This window comes from Neodiprion pinetum, chromosome 4 (assembly GCF_021155775.2).
Source record: "Neodiprion pinetum isolate iyNeoPine1 chromosome 4, iyNeoPine1.2, whole genome shotgun sequence".
NCBI lineage: Eukaryota > Metazoa > Arthropoda > Insecta > Hymenoptera > Diprionidae > Neodiprion > Neodiprion pinetum.
This window is the reverse complement of record NC_060235.2, coordinates 14,136,669-14,159,303: the sequence shown is the minus strand read 5'-3', so window position 1 is coordinate 14,159,303 and position 22,635 is coordinate 14,136,669. Positions and strand designations below refer to the sequence as shown.

The window sequence follows — 22,635 nt, the reverse complement described above, 5'->3', positions numbered from 1 at the left end:
GGGGTATGCACCAGTGAAAAATGAAACGATACCCTGTGTCACGTATTACAGTACTACTGGGGAAAGTGCAGTTGAGGCATCAGATTGCAAGGTATCCGAAACCAACAAATCATCAAGGATCCCCGGCTGCCAGATATTTATTTATTGCGATCTGGTGGAGCCACGTATCGTTGGAGATGTTTACGCCCCACCGTTACGAGTCATTCAAACATGCGCAAAGATAACATCTCATGGGGCGAATCAGAGATGAAAACACTATCGCCACTGTACTATGTACCACTGATGCTGACGAACTTTCAAACCATCGAGATCAATATGAGAGATCAATTCGGTAGCCCAGCACCATTCGCGAGCGGGACTTTGACGGTAACGCTACATTTTAGACGCGTTCAGTAATTGGCTTGAATCACAGAAGTCGCTCGGCAAAAGAGAGGGAGAGGGAAAACATACCAGGTACGACATGACTCATTATATGCAACTTTACGAAAATCAGCTCGGCGGTGAAGGCATAGAGACGATTTACCGAGGAGCACCGCATCAACGTGAGCACGGAATCGGCAGTTTCTTGGAAGGCCTGTTTCGTCGAATACTACGTCTGCTATCCAGTGGTGCTCCCGCGGTCGGAAGAGAAGCACTACGTGCAGAGTTGAACGTCATGACAGATGTAAGAAACGACGCTCCGTTCAAACAGGCAGTCAAGAGTCGTTTCGTAGAATCAGGACACAAATTGAAAACAGCTGCTGACGAAAAGATTGATAAATGAAGGGCAGCGGTTATAAAAGGCGAACCGGCGGATTAGCGCGTCAGTCAAACATTGCCCGCGAGAACAGACTTGTCGGCGCGCACCGAGCAGGTGGTACTACGAGAAAAATTATACGGAGAAGGTCGAAAAAGAAAATATCGGCCAAGATACCCAAGCGTGCCGGAAACGTCAAGAAAACTAAACGGAAAAAGTGCTGTGAAAAACGGAACCTTGCAGACATATTCGGACCCCGGTAAGCCCACGAGCCGCTCATCTTCAAATTAAACGTCAACAATGGCCTTCCTGCACGCGCACTCGGGTGAGTGTATGTAGTCGGAACTCGATTTGTTTTCTCTACCACCAACGCAGACGTCTATCGAAGCTGGTCAATGGGTACACCAAAAGCCCGTATCATCTCTAACCGATGATTCCCCGATTGAATTTGTTGTATCTGGAAACGGTGATGAGTACATTGACTTGGCACACGCTGTGCTCAGCGTACGAGTGAAGTTACAGCCGACTGCTCCTGGCCCACCGGCAGACGAAGGCAATGCAACTACTCCGCATGTCACTCCGGTAAACAATCTGCTTCACTCAATGTTCAATCAAGTCGATATATTCTTCAATCAAAAACTAGTCTCACCAGCCAACAACTCTTACGCCTATCGAGCATATATAGAGACTCTACTGAATTACGCACCGCCCGCCAGAAAATCCTATCTTTTTTCGGCTCTATGGTACGACAGCGAGGAAGGAGTATCGGATATATACGACGCCGACGCCGTCGGTGCTGACCGAGGTTCCATAGATCGCAAACGGGTCATGAGCAATGCACGTACCGTTGATCTGATTAGACATCTGTACTGTGACGTATTTAATGAAGACAAATTTTTACTCAACGGTGTGGAACTGTATCTTCGACTTGTGAGATCAAGAGACAGTTTTTGCATCATGGAAGCCGAAAATCGCCACAAGCTGCACATACTGGAAACTTCACTGCTCGTTCGCCGAATGAAGATCAGCCCTGGAATCTTGCTGGCGCACGCACGGACGCTAACCAAAGGTACGGCAAAATATCCCGTAACCAGAGACGAGGTGAAATCTTTCACCATACACGCAGGAGTACAAGCAGAAACACTGGACAATGTCATACTCGGACAACTACCGAAACGAGTGATAATCGGTTTTGTCAGCAATAAAGCCTTCAACAGCGACAGACAGCGCAATCCGTTTAATTTTAAAAACTATTCTTTGAATTTTCTGTCACTACGTCTACGGGGTGCAGGTCCCAACGAAGCCGCTACAGATGAGTTTTGGCAAAGACGATCTCTACGTGGACGCTTATCACACCCTCTTCTCCGGTACGGGGATTCATTTTCGGAACGAAGGAAACGGTATCGACCGGCAGCACTTCGCTAAAGGAAATTGTCTATTGGCTTTTGACCTAACCCGCGATCTCTCGGCCAACTGTACATCGCACTGGTCGCTCATCAAACATGGAACTCTCAGGGTCGAAGTGCGGTTCGACGATGCCCTCAAAGAAACTGTGAATTGCCTGGTGTACGCTGAATTTGATAATCTTATTGAAGTTGATGCTGCACGTCAGGTCATTACAGATTTTTCGGGCTAAGAGCGAAAGAGAGATTACGCCCCTCCTATCACGACCGCTTCCATGACACAGCAGGTGGTGATTTCCGTTAGAGAGAGAGAGAACGGGGTGACTACACCACGCCAACGTCTTCAAGGGGAGCAATAGACCGGCTGGAGACACCCGATAAACAAAAATTAAGACGGGAATTGTAACACAAGGCTGTATATAAACACCCGTAACTACGGTGCCGAGCCAGTCAGTATTTGAACTACGCGACTGCAGGTTCGCTCTTCCGGCTCTCTATTCATTCGACTACATTCTTTCAAGTTCAAGTATGGATTACGTAATAGATATTCAAGGGTTCCGAAACATTTATGGTCAATTTATACTGAAAGAGGTGGCAGTCGTCACTATCGATTACCGCTACTCGGCACATTGGTTAGTAGAACCGCCATATCCCTTCACGGATCTACCGCTCAAAGAACGTGGCGTGAACAATTACGTAACATGTTACCATCATGCCATCGAGTGGTTCAAAGGTGACATCTCGCTGCTTCAACTCGACGTTAACCTCCGAGGAATCGCACGTAACGCTCATCGAATCTTTGCCCATAGATACAAGAAATCTAAATATATTGAAAATGGTACCGCGCGTCAAGTGTTCAACTTGGAGGACATCGATTGCCCGGCATTCGACAAACTGGAACGGTCTTCGGTATGGTGCTTCTTCCACGGCGTTAAGAAGGAGGAATTTTTCGTATGTGCAATGAACAACACGATCAAACTGAAGAAATGGATAAACAATAACGATATTCTAACTAAATACGATTATACAGAAGCATTGTCAGCCAGTAAGCGCAACATCACCGGAGAGGAGAGTTCGACTTAAAGATACCCCAGCTACCAGAAAGAAATTCCTCGCTACAAGCAGTAATACCAGAGTCAGTCGTTTCACTGAAAATCTCTCCTGATTCGCCTGCGCCTACGTCAGACAATAAAGTTACCGTTCCCTACGACATACGTACTACTGCGATTGATTCACATACCTCTTCACAATCTTCTACGAGCGGTATGATTATCTCCGATAACGAGGGCGAAGAAGAAGAAGAAGACGAGGTACAAAATGGACATTCTACAGATATGGAGCGCGATGCCCGCGATTTCGAACGGGAAGACCGGGGTTTTTGCAGCGGACCAGATACCCCTCATCTGGATACGCCCGACAGCCTTTGTGTCAATCACCGATGATCACATACGCTCCGGTAGCCACTGGGTGGCGTTTTTCGTCTGTTCCTCGGGACACGGTACATACTTCGACAACTTCGAAATACCACCATTCGTCCCTCACCATAAGCGGACTTTACGAAGAAATTGCAGACGATACGACTGGAACGACAGACAGCTTCAAAGCCTCACTTCTGATGTATGTGGACAATTTTGTATTATGCTGATACACTTTATGGCTGCCGGTTTTTCTCTGCGGGAGTTTCTCAGTATATTTACTCCTGACCTCAAAAGAAACGATTGTATCGCAGAATTATTCTACAACCGAATAGCCCATGTCACAAAACGCAAAACTAACACCATCAATTCAAATCACATTCATCCCATAATTTGTCTTCAATGTTGTACCTCTAAGAATTGTAATGTTGCTGATTATAAGACTGATAAATGAAAAAAACCTTGCTAACATATCCTGTGTAGTAATAAGAACATTGTAATTATCATTTATTCGTTATATGTAATAACCATGTATGTATTTTCACCTGCGTAAACTGAATAAACCTGCGAGGATGAAATTTAATTTTTGTACGCAATTCACCGTTGAGTTCTGTTTCCTCACCCACCCACCCGTATCCTCGTACATCTAAGTATGCCTATAGTCTTACAATAAGAAAGAGAGAGAGATAGAGAGAGTGAGCAGGTCTATATTTTTCAAGCACACGTAAACCTTAGGATGAACACTGACGGCTGGGTAAGGTCAGTGACACGAGCAGCCGACCCAAAGAGCAGGGATGGTGAAAGAACGAGAGCCGGGTGGAGGAGTCTGTAACCCCAAACGTCCAAGTCACAGAGTTTGCTTCGTGAACGGAGGTAGCGGGGTAGAGGGGTAGGTAGCCCCAGAGTCTACCTCACGGCCAGGGGCACCAGGGTATGGGGAAGGAGATCGTCCCATGGTCAGGGTACACAGGCCCAAAGGCCATCCTGTAAAGTCCGGAATCTGCTTCGCGGTCAACGGTACCCGGAGTAAAGGGTCGCCACACGATATTCACCACTTGGCGAGGGGATTGCGGGCGAAGGGCTGACGAGCCGAGGAGCTTCTAAGTGGAAAAATTGCTCCTAGGCAAGGGGTTGTGGGGAAGGGGTGGTCCCCGTAGAAGCTTCTCGAATGAAATACCTCCTAGACGAGGGGCGGCGGGGGAAGGCGCCCTAAACTCACTCCTTGGCAACGGGCTGGCGCCAGAGAGGGGTGCGTAGGGGGTTTGTTGTGACGCCCCAAAGTGCCCCTATACTACTATCAACTCTCATGAGTTTACTAAACCTAAACTCGTATTTGTAATCAGCGACCCTGAAAACCCTAGGAATAAAGTTTTTGCGCCAAATAACGTTTGTTCAATGATTTCATCTGCCATCTTGAACTACCATTTTTAATTTTCAAAATTTCCATAATTTTCGAAATTCAAACACTGAATCGAGGTTATATCCAAAGTTGAACCCAAGATATAACAATTAGCTGGAGAAATCAAGCAAGAAACCATTATTTGATTTTTACGTAAAATTTCACCCTTTTCGACCCGCTATTTTGAAAATAATTGATGAAAACAAAATTTCTAAACAATAAGTTTTTAAAATACAGATAAGAATTCCACGATTTTTGCAGAAAAGCGTCTGATTTGAGTATTATAAAGGTTCGATATAAATAGTTTTTCAAAAATACTACACCGAAATTTCGCTGTTTTTTTTTAATTGCAAATTTTCCATAGAAAATCTAATTTTCATGGCTTCTAACCTCGATATTCTGAAAGAGCACCTTTCAAATAGTCGGGTACCAAATTTTATTAAAATCCCATTGTCCTAGCGTTGTTGGCAATCGGTCAAACATGACTATATGAAAAGTGTCATTTCGGGCGTTCATGGGTTAACGGAGGTCGTTATGGCAGATCGTGAATCCACTGTTCAAGATATATCTACATCATATCATGTTGGTGTAAATATGCCTACATTTTTGAAGGACAAGGCACAGTTGCCGGGAGTTACGCTACTGAAAGACCGTAAACTGTCAAGTAAGCGTGTGCACGTTGAACGAATTATAGGATTGACAAAAACTTATAAAATATTGAAAATTAAACTTCCTCCTGTCTACGCAACATTAGGAAGTGAAATATTTTTTAATTGCAGTATATTATGTAATTTTAGGGAGGGCATTATCAGTAATCAAGCACGAGGAGGGGTCTTGTATAATTTTAGAAACTAATTAATTTCAGTAATCAATAAAACTTGAAAATTCAGTGACATTGATTGGAAATCGTAACTTACGTGTACATTATTTAGAATTGTAATTGTAAGAGGGTGTGGATATGATAATTTTTTCTTTCAATCTTTAAAGAATAATTTGAGTCTTGTATGAACTGTCTTGCGAATTTTTAAATACACAAAATGAACGAGGCGATTTTGCATTTATATCTGGTACACTTTCACGAATGATTCAACATCATTAGTAACAATATTAACTAAAAAATAATATTGTACTTTCTCAGAAACATCGGTTTATTAAAACTAAATTTACTTTATATCACAGTAACAGGTATCCTACATAATCGTGCATATCATTTCCGCACTTCATATTTTTTCTTAATTATGCGAGTTGCAGTTTAGTAGGTAAAAGTGTTACGGGGTAGATTGCGTAGGCTCCGATGAGCGGTAATCGGAGCTTACTCCACGCCCAGCCGAGGTGTTATTTGGCTATTGTAGGGTCCGTTCACGTCGACTATGCACTCGCGTGCTACTACTCCCAATGCAGGAAGGGAATGGAATAGAAAGGGATCGGTATTAAGGGAAGGTAAACGAATTAAAGTATATTATTGTTTGTTAGTGGTCAATGCAACAGAGTCGGTCAAGGGAAAAAGGGTATAGTCTTGGTTTAGAGGGATAGGTGTCTTGCTTGAGTGCTGGGATAGATCTGCCTGGTTTTGCGGGATGTAGCAGGCAAGCTAGCCGCGAGTTACAGGAGAACCTGCTGACTCGCGAACGATAAGGGTAGACTACAGAGCGTGAGGTAACTAGGAGCGTGAGAAAGGAATATGAAGTCTGGAGGACGTAACAAAAGTATGAACACTGAAAAGTAAAAATAGAAACAAACTAACTATTTAATAATATCACAATAGTTTTTATGACAGTTCGTTTATCTAAGTAAGTATCATAACGACGGTTAAAGCTCTTCAATCAATGACGACAAAACCTAATATTTATTGAAGAACAACAAGACAATCACACTAATAATAATATCTGATAAAAAATGACAAGAGCACGGACAAAATCTTTTGAAAAAATTGAAGCCCGCAAAAGCATTACGAGTTTAGAAATCGAACTGATCATAGCGTCTGTAGTAGAATTTATTTAGCAGGGCAAGTAAAAAATAACAGTTATAAAATCTTCGACTTTTGTTGACAATTCCGCTATCAAACTTTCATCTTTTTTGCTTGAAATCACTTTGATATCACAGAATATAACAACGATGAAATCACAAAACGTTCTACCAGTTGCCCTTGTACTTAATGCATGTAGTCATGGTCATATTTGAGCCTTAATTCACCCTTTACATCAAAATACAAGTAAGGTACAGTGATAGGCTTTATTGATTGATGTCGAACGGCATACGGGCACTCAACTTCTATTACAGTCCGTTTAGCCAGTAGTCTATCTGGCGAAGCACCGCAGCAAAGATGTGGGTACTTCTTCATAATAAAGATATGGATACTCCTTCACAATAAAGAGACCACACTCTTCATCTTTTAGGTTGCCTTCAAATTGTGGCATAAATGTTTCAATGGCAATCCTCTCATTTACTGTGCCATGAATCAATGCTTCAGTATAGATTTTCTTTGAATTAAGCAATCGTTCGATGAGAGCTCTACTTGCATCTTCACTTTGAACAGAGCGACAGTTGAAAAAATGGCTCGCTGTAACTCTGTATCGTCTGTAGTCATGCCACCGAGGGTTTTCGGATTGCCAGCGATTATCTAACTCTATTCTAGCTATATCTTCTTCAGAAATGTTCACAAGATATTGTTACAAAGGGTGAAATCACCCGTTTTGTCCCCTTTTAAATGATCTAGTAGTCATCATAGATAAAAGACGTTTATAAACCTCTTATGTCTTTAAAAAGAATAAGGTTGCTGCGTCAACCGACATTATTGTAAAAACAGTCAGTCTCTAGACTTTAAAAAGAGAGCTTGTGTCCAAATACATCTATTTTCTTTCTAAAATATTCCTTGTTCGTGAGACTTCTTTGGCTCGGCGTTCGCTTAAATCGCACAGAGAACTCTTTGATTCTCTTGGACCTTTCTTAATTTCCCCCCCGTTGTAACAATATATTCTTTCCAGAAATTGACTTTTTCTATCGACTTTTGAATAATTATGATCCTAATCGATAGCATACGGATTAGCAGGTGGAAATAAATGCTTCAGAGGCATAGTAGAGCAGTATGACGAGCACAAATTATGGACAAGATCATTGATATTTAATTTCCGATACTCTAAAGGCCTTGGATCAAATTCACAACTTGTAGACCTTGCGTTGTGCTGTAACGATGCTGACTTTAGGGACGTTCCTCGGTAGATTTTTTTCGAATTGTGAAAAGTCTGCAGCTGTCGTGTAGATGCCTCTCTTGTGGCGCATTTCCCTTCACGAACCATCTCTTCTACACTAAGAAGCAGTGCCACAACATGCTCACAATGAGCTGAACCTGCGCTGTCAATTGCACAGTTACAATGAGATGCTTCTATGGAACCTTCTGTTGTTACCTTGACATGCACATTGTAGGTAACATTCTTAAATATCTTTGCATGAACCATTCCTTTGAAGTAATGGGTATTGTCTTGCTCACTGTACCGGCAGAAAGCAAGAAATTTGTTTTGGTACATTGCCTCTTGCTTTTCAGTATCCGTACTATACCTAGAGTACATTAGGTACACAACTTTCAAAGTCGATGAATGGATCTGCAAACCGAGCATAATAAGAGGAAAAAACGATATATTATTACAATAAATATTAAAAAACAAAAAAACAGACTTTAAAAGCCTCGTGAAAACAGGCTTATGAATATCATCCATAAATTTATATTTTTAGAAACTGGTCGATGTACAGACGTGTAAGTTGAGGTTACCGTATTGGCATTTATGTCACGGAATGAAATATCAGGTGGCACCTCGAAGCTTTGTTGAACTGATTCGGTGGTCACATCAATTGTGAAGTTACTATATTAATTTCGTAAGCTGTCTACCTGAAATTAAGCTATATTTAGATTATAAGTGTAGTGAATACTTAATACATGAGGTGTTAAACCGTATGATATAAGGAATTGAAGAAATTCGTGTCAAAGAAAATACGTATTATGAAGCTATAACCTGACCTCGATCTACTTTACTTATGTTTTTTCCCCGATTCATTTTTCAGTTCTTTCACTGTCATATTCATGTTTGATCTTTATGTTTATTTTTTAATGTGACATCTTTGATAAGCTGGTGCCGCGAATGACGTGAGTTGTGACCGAAAACTCGGTGCTGCCCTCTACACTTAGCTTTACGTGTCGCCTTCCCTATACCGTTCATTATCATCATCTACCGGCAAGATCTACTCCCGTATCGATACCACGATACCGTGAGGAGTACACCTGCCCCTGCCCGTCTTATCTGTTGACCCGTCTCACGTGACCTGCTGGCCCAATTAGCGATCGCACAGGACGAGGAGAGAATCAAAGAGGATGGGATAGAGTGGAAGGTCTCATAAAACACCAATGTGATTTTTCGTATAAGGCCAACTAGCGCCTCTGTTGAGTCGTAGGACAAACTATTCTTCCCCCACTCTTTATTTCAGCGGGAACTCCAAATGAAATTGATACGCTACACACTGTTACGGACCACTTTATAGACTACGTAGATTATGAATATGGGACAAAAGAATAATAGAACATCCACTATTACAAGTAATAAGTGTATTCTTTATCGAAAGTAAAGATTATTGAATAACAAAATAACATACGTAGTATATTTAACTATATTTACATTTGGTTAAACTTTAGTAGCGACAAACTTCCGCATTTTTTTAGTTGCTAAGGGTGGCTTATTTTCTGTTTGTCCGCCGGATTCACTAATCTTTCTGCGAATGAACCTGGCCTCCCAGTGACAGCGTATTCTCAAGAATAACTTTAAAAATGCTTTAAACTTTGAAAACTAGTATCGATTTTACATAATTCGAGCTTTCTGCACGACTGTAATAATATATGAGAGAGAACCTGAGTGACAGTATTCGAATGTACGATGCTTTGAATCACACTTTTAAACGTGCGTTCCCATGCAATAATGTTTTCGAAAACGTTTTCTGTTGCATAAACCAATCCATGCGTATCGGCATAACTTTTCATGATAACATATAATTTATGTTCAGCATCTAGACTATCGTTTTCATGAATTGGTAATTTCTTACAATCTTTACAATTATGATGGGATAACAATTTTTTACATAAATATCCATAAATATAATAAACTGCATTCGACTCAGTGAACTGCTGGATATCTGATTGCGGAGCCGAGTCGACAAGGTCAGTGTTCGTAATGCAAATGTCGTTATACGACGCACTGGAAGTAACATCTTCAGATCGGATATCTGTAATGCAACTCAATTTTGCTAATATATGATCTGTATCTGCTTCGCAATAGCTCAAGTCGGAAATTTTCGTCAAATGTGTTATCAAAATATGCCTTAATCCTGATTTGAATTGCATGGGAGATGGGTACATCGAACAGCCGTGCTGTTGTCTTACGGTGGAAAAAAGATTTTCTAAAGGATCCTGGTTTAACCGTCGCGTACACAAATGTTTTATATTGTAATTCACTGATAAATCTTCAAAAAGCTGTAGTACAGCACTAACCGTCAATTGAAGACCTCCAAGCACGGAGGTTGTCGTCCCGTAACAAACTCAGCTGTCTCGAAATTTTTCAACATTGAATTCAGATATTCCAAATGCTCTGATTCTGATGAGATGGCGTAATTTGATTTTTGTGGAAGATTTTTTTTCAATAGTGAAGAATTGAGAGAATCGAATAATTTGTCCATGTCTGTTATAAATTGAGCAGTCATACTACAGTTAGTGCTATATTTTTCCGGAAAGATCGTTTTATAAACCAGGCGTGCTGTGTACATAGACTCGGAAAATATTTGCGCAGCTAACGAAACACGCATCTTGCTCCATTTACCTAGCTTAAAATGTTTTTCACTAATTTTTGGCAGCAAGTTCAATGGATTGCTCTTACTAAAATCGAAAACCGTACAAATTTCTTTTCAATCCACTAATCCGTTTTTGTATAGTAATAGTTCATTCATCAAATCATTGCAGATTGACTTGAGTAAATGAGGTGGATCATAAAGTACATATATTTTCCTTGATTTCTTGGATCCTGATCAAATATAACACTTTTTACGATCAGGCCCTGTTCGGAAACCTTGTCAATTGAATCGAGAATTAAATGACGAATTTTGGGAGAGTTCCCTGTGCTACCTAAAAAATAATACCCTATGACTTGCTTAACATTTTTATCAACCCACGTAAGCATTGCAACCACAGCAGATTTTGCAACTTGTGGATCACGTACTTCACCATCGTCAGCATATCCAATGAACTTGTCCGAATGTGGATCGTAATGCACCTCTGGTGTGAGATTGATTTCGTCGAGTATTAAAGAAACTATTTTGTCATTTTAAGGAGTTTGTCTGAACTTAGCTTTCAGTGAATTTAATACAGATTTGTTTAAGCCTGGATAAATTGGAAATTTTGATTGATAGTTCCTGAGAGTACGCTCTGACGGTAAATTCAGAAATTTTTTCAAATATTTATGTGCCTTAGGGGAGTGATATAGAATAGACAAAGCAATATCTTTTAGATTGTCGGCATACCGCTTCCCATATTTGTCAAGTCCGGCTAAACGCAGTTGCGTTTCAAATAAAATTTTAGCTTCTTTAAATAAAAATGGGGCACTATCTTGGATTATTGATTCTATTTTTTGCTCTGATAGTTTCTTCTTTTGCTTCACTGTTGGATTGCTTTGATGCCTTACCCTGTATATTTTACTACGCAGACGAGATATTGATCGTCGCTGGGTTCCGATGCGTAATGTTTTTGGAGTGATGTTCATCTCTGTTTTTTGTGAAGTATCACTACGGAGAGCTTTTGGTGTGACGGGCTGTTCATTCTGTGGTCTTGGCAATACCTTCCCTTCTGCTAGAATCTCATGTGTTACCTTCATGTCAAACGCAGCAGAAACTGTTATTGGAAGAAAAGATAAGTAACGAAAATGAAATAAAAAATATCAAAAAACATCAAATTTGATATCATCATCATGAGAGTGGGGTAAATATCTTTATTTGTCAGTGAACATCACTATTTATGTTGGATACATAATTCGCAAAACTACAAAATTACAGATTTCATCTATGGATTCTTGAAATGATAATATATATTTACAATTTCATTTTACTGTGTATAATGCAGCTAGATTTTTATGAAATGTCGTTATTGGATCCTCAATTGACGTTTCTACACTTATTTTATAACAAATATGTATAAAACGATTGTAATCGTTGATTATTTGTAAATATTACATGTGTTTTTCCATGTCGACATTAATTTGCAGATCATGTACATGGAAACAATTTTAGTGTATAAATTAAATGTAGAATTATTAGCGTAGAGTATATTATATCAGTGTAGAGTTATAGTTCAATTAATTTTTACTATTTATTTCATTTGTCTGATTTTCGTTCTCTTCTGGTTCATTCATCGCCATATCTTCATCAACAGATGCTTAAGGCTCCTTTGAGTAGTATAACAAGGAGAGTTCTGAGTACAAACACCTTCTTTACCGACCGATCCGCTCCGCGCATCCCAGACGCAAACCCTTCAAGGTTACCCCCACTCTCGTCAGATAAAACGTGCTCTGCCGTACCGACTTGAGTTCAAAAACGTGCAACCTTACCGACGGTTGTATCGGTCGACGGTAAAAATCGCACTACCTAACCGACAATTCTCATCGGTAGAAGGTCAAAATCGTGCTGATTTAGCGACCGTAGGTTAGAGTCTCTATGTGGTGCTTGCCTGCCAACGTAGAGGGCGCAGCAGGGGCGTGAACTTTTTTGCCGACCTGGATGTCGGTTACCCGTTCCGCATTCTTTTCCCACGATAGGACTGTTGATGTGTAATATCAACCCCTTCGGATTCTTCTCCCACGGTAGGACTGCGGATGCGTAACATCAACCACCCCACATTCCTTTCCCACGTTATCAACCACGCGACATTCCAAAATTGATGGTTCTGAGAATTGTTTTTCATTGACACGGATGCCGGTTTGATATCGACCACGTTACATTCTTTTTGGCTTGTAACTGTCATGTGAACTCAACGACGTAGTTTGAACGGGTTCAGTAAAGACCAGAGTGCAAGGTCGACCAATAGCCGCGGTACATTCAGAGCCATGGATCTGCGGTGCTGGGTTACTATCGCTCTAAGAATGCTGAAAGGTGCGCGCGCATACACAAACATGCAAGGTTGAATCTCACATAATCTTTGTATTGGAAAAAATTCTCTCTCAAGAGCTAAGATGGAGGTAAGGGTGTAAAATTATTTCATGAATATTCTTTAAAAAACAGTTTTATTACGTACAATTTTTAGGGCAAAGTTGACAATTACTTCACAACGATAGTACAATAATTCTATTCAACTGTATCATAACCAGGATGATATATTCGCCAGGAATGCGAGACCGTTCTTGTAGACGCTTCTGCGCAGTAATACAAATCGTACACCCTCGCCATCCGAACAATATGATGATTTTGTAGCCAATTTTGAAGTATCAAAACGTTTTGTGCTGCACAGATTGCGTTGGGTATTGTATGCACGTCACATCTTCGAGACACAGCTGAAATTTTTTGCAAGGTTTGAAGCGACGGACAGTCAAAGTCCAGCATATCGATGATTTTAACTTTCGGGAAAATTTTGAGCAACCAATCTCGTTTTTCTTCTCTTTTTACGTACACGGTTTCAGCTTTGCACAGCCTGTCTTCAATGGCCCACTCAACTTCCTCAAACGGTATGGTTCCACAGCTCCAAGGTAAACCGTGAAAATCGCGTTCTAACCAAGAATTTTGGCTTTTGTATTTGACGTTCAGTAATTCCCATTCGTAAAGTGGCTTGAAGAATAACATTAATGGAGATGCTTCCGAGCAGATTGAAATTATAGCCAAGTCTTTCAATGTGAAGGTATTGTTGAAAGGTCTACAAAAGCCTTGTATATCAACGATAAGCTCCATCTTTGAACTGTGCGAGATAGTGGGAACGGGTCAGCTTTTATACCAACTTTTTCACCTCACCACTGAGCTAAGCTGAGCTGGTTGTATTCGACAATACGATCGTGAAGAATCAAGCAGTACGCCGATGTTTCAGCGGAAAAGTTGGCTTTAGCCTCAATTTCAAGACGGATATCGACAGGTCGGTACTCCGAAGATTCGTTTAGTTTCGAACAGTGGATAACGAATAAGGGGACGTCTCGAAGGAATTCACTCTTTGTCAGCAACGGCTCGGGGTTCTTGTCATCGTAGGTAGCTTGGAAGTTTGCGTACATCTCGTACAGGAGCGCGTACAGATTACGGCTCATGTAAAGGTTCAGGTAACCGTCCGGATAAGATTGAGAGTTTAAAAATAGCTTGACGTCCGTGATATTGCAATGATCGAAATGACTTGCCTTCTTGCCGGTCTTGTTCTTTCTACTTGTTTGGAAAAATGACGTACCGAGGTTTTTCAAGCTGAGTAGAAATTTTCACAGTCCAAACGCGTTTCGATATTGTGGGAAGTAAGGGATATTCATACAATTCCCAACTGCGGAAGCTCATCAAAATAGGCGGATCTCTCTGAATGAAATTTAGTAGGTCAACTTTTTTCTGATCCGCGAGTTTCAAATACGGTATCAGCCGATCCACTGCATTGATCGTGATTTCAAATTCCTCCTCTTGAGTCTGCATGATTGCGTTGACGTCAGTTTTTGATCTCGTCAAAATTGATTCATGTTTAGCATTGACAACGATCATGCGGTAGTCTTTAACGAAACCCAATATCATTCTGAGTGGTATCAATGCGTAAAAATTACTCTCGGCATCGGTTGATTTTTTCTTCTCTTCTACATCAAGCCATCCAGCGTTCTCCATCAGCCAAGTCTGACCAGGGTGCAGGGAAGCGTAACCTTTCATGAGACTTATCAAGCCGACGTTCTTGCTTCTACCAATCTCAACTGCATTAATTTCGTAGCAAATTTCTTAGAACAGATGACAGATCGCGTTGTTTACGAGCTGTGTGTTCACAGTAGCTGTACCATCAGGTTTTAGGAGTCGTCCATGGATATGTACCGAATTTTTGCTGGGTAATATGTATAAATCCTGATGCTGAACGGTGATTCGAATTTCATTGCTGTTATTGAGAGTTGACGAGGCGTAAGGTTTGTAAGCGTGAATCTCGTAATGCGCAACGGATTCGTTAAAGACCACTGGTGTTTGAATGTTTAAGATTTCTTCCTCCATGGTACATAGAGGATAATAAAACAGTAAAATCGAATTTTTAGTTGTCGGTAATTCCTCTTCCAAAAGGTGTCAGTTTCAGACCCGGAGCTATCAGGAACTCCACGTTTCAAGGTATTGACGGTTTCAGAATCGATCGATGACTAACCTGATCGTGGCATGCCGACTTACTGATATGGTTACTCTTTGACAGTCTGTTATATACAATTCCCATCGTTTATTGCGATTTGTTATGTAGTATCACAGGAATAACTTCTCCACGAAAATCAACCAGGTCTCCGTCTTGATTCACTAACCGGAGCTGAACGTGATCTACGGTCCTAACGGTGATCGAAAGGTAAATGACGAGCGACGGTACTTTAACGATCTTATATCCTAGTGGAACAGTCGGGAAAAGCTCGTGAATAGTGTGTACTTTGTGTCCATTGACGTAGGCACCCGTTGTAATGCTGCACTCGACTCGCAACGTGTTGACCTTGAGTATAGTTACACGCACGTCTGATTCATGAGTTTTATCAACCTCCAATACACGTGGTGTGAATCCCGTAAGTTGAGCAATGTAATCATTCGGCTCAAGGTTAATCGTGTGGTTGCACGTAATTTCACTGCGTAATGTATTATTGTTGGGTTTGATGGCGAGCCTGATATCTGTATTTCTTAGCACGTTTTGAAGATACTTCTCTATGTCCTCGATCTCGTAGCTGCCGGTAGATTGGTGATTACTTTGGCAGCTACGTGAATTTTATTGTGACCAACATCAACGTTAGGAATCGACTTGAAGGTTAACAATTCTACCAAGCCAAGAGCATAACTTTTATCACGAGCAAGTTTGATCGGTGGGAAATATTGTCCCTCTAAAATCGAAGAGGTTTCCAAAATCGTTGACGTCTACGAATCATCCATGACTGCGAGTGGTAGACTGACTTTGATGAATCACGCACCATGTTTATATAGCTCACCACTTAGAAATTTCAGACACAGGTGTCCGCATTCAAATGTATCATAATCTTGGCACCTTTCATGATTGTATTCAACACTACCAACGCCAAGGTATTTTATGAGGTCTGAGGGTGGTTGAAGGTTGCCAAAACTGTCAAAGTAATCAATATTATTGTCGCGGTTCTTGTATGCAACCCAGTGTGTTCCCGGACCGTCTTTGTCGTCACGGTCAATTATAGCTGACTCGTTTTTTCGTAGACCGTTTTCGGGCATTTCGTTTCGCATAAAAACACCGCGGATATGCGGAACCTTGAAGATTTTTGCATATTTCAACAAGTCTCAATGAGTCAACGCTCGACGTGGTAGCATCGCATCTAGTTTTTTGAAAGATGGAGACCTGTTTTGTACGGTTTCATATGAAGCCCTTTGCCCAACGCGAAAGCTTCCATAGTTTTGTTGTGTCATTTGCTCTCCGCCAGTCCTCGTCTAGCAGCACTTACATCGTTCACAGCTTTTGCTATACCTGCCGCACCACCGGCCAACGCGCCTGTAGCACCAAGTCCAGCGAAAATAGGAATCAGAAACGGTAGAAAATCACCGACTTTCGAAGGTATTGGTGGGACACGAGGTGTTCGCACTTTACATTTACCACCCGCTTTTTTAACGGCGATTTCAGCTCCCTTCAGCGCAGATTCGATGGCTACTTTTGCATAGTTGCTTGGAACCACAGAACTTTTTGCAACATTCATAATTTTTCTCAAGGTCTCATTTTTTGATTTTCGAATTCCCATTCCGAGTTTTGATTTTACTTTCATTGTATTAGCTATTGCCCAAGCGGCCGCCTTCTTACCCAAATTTGCGTCCTTTGCGGAAACCCGTTTCCAAGCTTTCTCAGCCAACACCCTCTCAGCCTCGTTTCTAACTTCAAGATTTTCACGATTCTGCGAGTAAGCAATGTTGTGGTCCTTGCAAGCTGCGTCGAGAAGATTGATTTCCGGATCACCCCGCGCGAGTCTCTTTGTTAATTTTGTACCAGGCCTACAGTACTGATAACCAGGTACATACAATTCGACCCGAAGGCTGTTGATGATTTCATTCACCAGACCCTTGCCACGATGTTGCCACCTGCTGCTTCGTTCACCTCTGTACGCGATCATGTTTGCGCGTTTACTGGAGAAAAGTGCTTCAAAACTGGATATTTATAGCAAATCCGATCAGTCATGTCCGAGATGCGGTTTGAAAACAACCGACTAAGCTACCCATGATGAATTTTGACAAACTTTCGGAGCAAAATGTAAAAAAGCACAAACGGCACGGTGAATTACTCGCGAATAGTGTACGTGCAATATTCTGTGGACCGTCAAATTGTGGTAAAACCAATGCGTTGCTCACACTTATAACCCGTCCCAACAGACTCAGATTTGAAAATATCTACATCTACTCAAAATCTCTCAACCAACCTGAATACCAATTGTTGAAGCAATTGCTGGACCATGTTGAAAATACGGAGTATTTTGCGTTGACCGAGCGTAAGCAAGTGATTACACCGGAAGAAGCACGGCCCAACTCAATTATCATATTTGACGATGTAGCGTGCGAGAAGCAGGACAATATTAGAGCCTACTTTGACATGGGTAGACATCACGACGTTGACTGTTTCTATCTCTGTCAGACTTACGCGCGTCTTCCTAAACATCTCGTGCGCGACAACGTGGACTTATGAACGATATGAACCTGGGACACGTACACAACGACCATGTAAACATCGTTATGTCTTACACGGAGTTAAAAAGTGTGTGCTTCGTCTGCTGGAACGGTGAGAAGTACGGGTTTCTAGTGACCGACAAAGACAGTGAGCTCAACGAAGGACGATACGGGAGGGGATTCGATTGTTTTGTTAGCCTGAAAAAGAAATAGAATCTAACGTTTTCAAGCGAGAGACGCAGTAGCGTTGAAGACTCAGTTGCGTCAACATGCAGAGCTCTGAAATTTCCAAGCAAGAAGATGTCCCACATCGGATCGCTCAAGCAACTGCTGCGATCCGTCGAAAACACAGATTGCTCAAGCCCGGCAAGAAATCTACGACTCAGAAATTAATTGACGTTTTCACACCAGTTGTGACTCCGTTGCAAGAACTGGTGGATGTTACAAAAGATACTAAACCTGTGAAACAAAAGGTGGAAGAAATTAAAGGGGAAATAAAGTAGATGAAAAATGAAACAAAAAATGAAACTGTTTCGGAAATGGACGATTCCTTTGCTCCGGCACGAGATGAAACAATCGTAGAAACACCGGTCGAGAAAATCGAGGGTGAATATTTTGCACTGATGAGAGATGCAAAGACAGAAGGTAAATTGGACCACGTGTACGGTGTACGCTATCTCTCAAACAGACTAATAATTGGTGATTCGTTCATATCTTTTGGAAGTGACTACATTTGTATTGGCAATACGCTTTACCCGAAAATAAAGGGTTTGCCGGAACTTTTGTTTAAAAAGAAGCCTGACGGTCCTTCTGTGAGCGCCGGAGATCGGGAAAATTTTGAAAATATCATCCTCGCAACGAACGCTCATAAAAACTATTACTCATCCGAAGGGGCTGTTCGAAACGATAACAATTAAAAATTCAAAAATGTCATCGCCGAATTGATGGATTATTCCCCATCACCTCGCCGAAAGGGTGAAGGTCTACTTCCGCGAGCTATGATCACTCGACAAGGTGTTAAAACAAAATACGTTTGCTGGGAGGATCCGAACGAGTTAGTGTAGCGTCTTCGTTTACTCCTGGCATCTCAGGCAGCGGGAAATCCGAGTCACAATAACGAAATAATCTCCATTATCGAAGAGCTACACGACGCAGGAATCATTTGTTAAGCAGCTCCCATCATTTCTGCATTGATTACCGAGATGAGCGTCGACGTGTTTGGACGGCGTCTGGATAAAAACACGGCCGCGAGCACTCGCGGTCCTACGGGTGTCGGATTTCAAATAACAGCGGACGGACATTACGATATAGGGAAAAAGAGAATATGCAATGTCGCAGATCCCGCAGAGCCGAACAATGCTTCAACTTTAACAACCTTGAGACGAAAATTCAACGTGCTGCAAAAACAAATCGACAACCTTGATCAAATGATCAAAGCTTTGGAGATCACCACGGAGAAAGCCTTGGATACCTTCTACACAGACTTCAAAACGGGCAGAGACCTGTCGATTCGAAACGCTGATAACATTTCTCAATTGGACACCCGACTAAGAGCGTTGCAATATGGACGAGAAAAAGCAAGCACTGGTGAAGGAACTGCATAAGCCTGCACGCCGGAATTACCCGCGTCGACGTGTAGACGTGCGCGGCATCGACGAAACCTGGCAGGCGGATCTTGTTGATATGACGTCATACGCTGGACGAAACAAAGGCTACAAGTACATGCTCACAGTCATTGATATTTTTTCAAAGTATGCGTGGGCTGTACCGATGAAGAGCAAGTCTGGAGATGATGTTACGAAGGCAATGGAATCTGTGCTTGTTTTAGGACGGGTGCCGAAAAATTTACACGTCAACAGAGGACCGGAATTTTACAACTCGAAATTTAAATCGCTTACAACACGTTACGGAATCAAACTTCACTCCACGTACAGTAATTTGGAGGCATTGATCTGTGAACATTTCAATCGTACGCTAAAAGGTAAAGTGTGGACACAGTTCAGCATGCAAGGAAAATACAAGTGGCTCGACATCTTATCTGATTTGGTTTCAGCTTACAACAACGCCAAACACCGAACCGTAAGAATGAAACCGTCGGATGTCACCGTTGCAAACGAAAGGCTGTTATTACGTCAGGCGTACGGAGGGCTTCGAGCGGTACCTGACATATCGGCAAAATTCAAATCCGGCGACAAAGTTTGAATTAGCAAATTCAAAAATGTCTTCGAGATAGGTTACACTCCCAATTGGACGACTGAAATATCTCCGATAACTCAAGTGGGAAATACTCATCCTGTGACGTACAAGCTCAAAGACTACCGATATCGACCCATCGCTGCTGGTTTCTACGAACAAGAGCTCCTCAAGGTTGAACATCCGGATATCCATCTGGTGAAAAAGGTGCTCAAGAAGCGTGGAAGAAAAATATACGTTGACTGATTAGGTTTTGACAATACACACAACAGTTGGATAAACGAATCGGACATGTAACATTGAATAAATAAATTTTTTGTAAATACGTATGTGCCTCTTCATTTTATACCCGACACAGAACAAGCATGTATCGTTATTTTTGAGACAATCGACAGACATATGCATCGTTGTACAATTTCTTATATTTCGGAGCGTTCTTATTCACTATCCTACAAAATAATATTTTATACATCATGGTACAGTCATAAATTGAAAAGCTAAGGTGCAGGCTTGTAGCCCCACGGAAGCGGGTCGGTTGTGTTTTGAAACACGATTCGCTTGCCGTCTTTCCAGCTCAGTGCCACTTTCTGCTGTTCTACGGTGTATACCTCGTGCTTTCGACTTAATATCAAATGCTGATTTCTAGACAAATTTTCACGGTTCGAAACACATCCCAAATAATCGTTGAAAGTTATTTTTCTCAACGCCGATCCTTTGACACCTTTGGCACGTTTATTGTCTTTCTCATCTCCCAAGACTCGTAATAAGTACAATTTAGCTCTTGATCCTACAAATTCCAGCATTATTTTTCCGTTATTCTCATCTTTCATCAAGCCAAGAACTTTTTTGTTCGCTAGAGGCATTCCATAAACGTTGTCAAGCGGATAATCAGACGTATCCTCCTTCATATGTTCGTATACATCGGGGACGGTGAAATTGTAAATCAAACTGTCGGTATCCGTATACATTAATTTTGCTCGGTTTCCAAATTTCCGATGATTATAATTATAATGAAAATCGTAGATGTATGTTTTAGCCAGATCCATTATGGAGAAACCTGCATACAATGGTTTATTCAACTTGACTTTCGTCTTACTCATTTCGCCGATAATCATCTCTTTGTCGAAAACGGTGCAGCTGTGATAATTAGGTTCGGTTATAATAGCTCTAGCACCGTATCTTCCATCCCATTTCGTGATCAGCCTCACATCTCTATACTTCCTAACATTTTCCATTGTTTTGCCAAAAACTGCGTTGTTCATCAGTTTGTCAAAATTTTTCTCGAATTCATTGTGAGAGTTTTTCCGCAAATCGGTATTCAAATCTGTACATTTTTTGAGCCATGGGGTTTGCCTGAATTTAGGAACTCTGTGAATTTTGAGTAATTTTAAGCCTAATTGTAAGCATTGTTTCAAAACGCTGTAGTGAACAACGTAGTTTTTCTTGGAAAATAGCGTGGGCGTCAAGTTTGGCTGTTTATTGGTCGAAATTGGAGGTACATAGTGCTCCGGACACAATGGTAAATCCTTACGAGTTTCATGCAGTTCCGCAGGATATTCCAAATCTACCTCCAGCATGTAACCAAACTCCGCATCGTCCGAGATGGTAAGAACATCGCATTGTCTGAAGTCTGATACCCATTTGAAGGAACTGTCTGGCAGAGCAAAGCTCATAGCAGCACCGTACAAATTATTAACGTCAAAGTATATGAGATAAGATTCTTCGACCTCAGGATCGAATTCCTCTCGCATATATCTATTGTTGGCCTTTGCGTATCTGTTCGAGCACTGTGACACACCACCTCGAATACCTTTTTCGATAAACATAACCATATCTATGTCGGTGAGGAGCTCGAGCCCGATGTCGGTACACTTTAACATCACATCAAAAGACAGACCGGGCGCGGTGTAATAATGTAACGGATCCAGGTTGTACGTTGTCCAACAGCTCTGTCGAAAGTTTTGAAAAACGTCGGCTAGTAAAAACACGTCCGTCTGTAAATACAAGTCCGAATACTCTCCCAAAGTTTGAACGTTAAAAGTTTGCCAAACTTTACATGCATGTGTGTAGTCGTCGTCTGATATATCCCGATCATTTAATTTTGAGTAAAATTGTTGTTTGGATGGTAGCCGTCTGTCCTCGAGCTTCTCCTAACTGTCTATGTATTCGTACGGGAACACTCCTTTTCTGGTCAATAACTGAAATTTATCTCAGCTACGATAAAATTTTCGTGTGATTGATTTTTGATCATCACCAAGATACGTTGCTTATTTCCGAAGACTACTGAGCATGAAACGGTACGAATCTATGAATCTGAACTTTATATCTGTCCCCTTGACATATTTTCTGAAAGAAATGTACTTTTCTTTGTTTTCGGGTAGAAGCTCAATTAAGTTCTCGAACAATGTAGCCAGTGCTTTGATGAGAAAATGCGAATCGTAACCCGACAGATTGTGGAATATCACTGGGATAGTGTGCGAATTTTGGTGATTTAAATCGCAACCTCGATGAGCAGCACCACGGTACTTTCCCGTGAAATGGCAGTGATCACGATGTCTCACGTCTGTGGGTGTGAACGGTTTTTTACAAATGTGACACACTATTGTGGAATGAAATTCGTTGATTTGA

At 41.4% G+C, this 22,635-nt stretch overlaps 3 protein-coding genes across 4 annotated transcripts in view; 1 reads left to right on the top strand and 2 right to left on the bottom strand.

The window, feature by feature from the left end:
* The window catches only part of LOC124217873 (post-GPI attachment to proteins factor 6), a 531,987-nt gene that overhangs the window by 444,939 nt on the left and 64,413 nt on the right, over nucleotides 1-22,635 (bottom strand). For both annotated transcript variants that reach the window (XM_069135798.1, XM_069135797.1), the window contains exon 2: nucleotides 11,667-11,872. In XM_069135798.1, the coding sequence (XP_068991899.1) occupies nucleotides 11,667-11,855 (189 nt within the window). In that variant the 5' untranslated portion in view covers nucleotides 11,856-11,872. The remainder of the gene's footprint in view (nucleotides 1-11,666; nucleotides 11,873-22,635) is intronic.
* LOC138190858 (uncharacterized) lies at nucleotides 13,971-15,174 on the bottom strand. The gene is made up of 3 exons (XM_069135386.1): nucleotides 14,970-15,174; nucleotides 14,425-14,888; nucleotides 13,971-14,306 (listed from the first exon to the last, which is right to left on the bottom strand). Exons 1-3 carry the CDS (start codon nucleotides 15,172-15,174, stop codon nucleotides 13,971-13,973), a joined length of 1,005 nt encoding a protein of 334 aa, XP_068991487.1.
* Nucleotides 19,585-20,253, top strand: LOC138190857 (uncharacterized). The gene is made up of 2 exons (XM_069135385.1): nucleotides 19,585-19,795; nucleotides 20,048-20,253. Exons 1-2 carry the CDS (start codon nucleotides 19,585-19,587, stop codon nucleotides 20,251-20,253), a joined length of 417 nt encoding a protein of 138 aa, XP_068991486.1.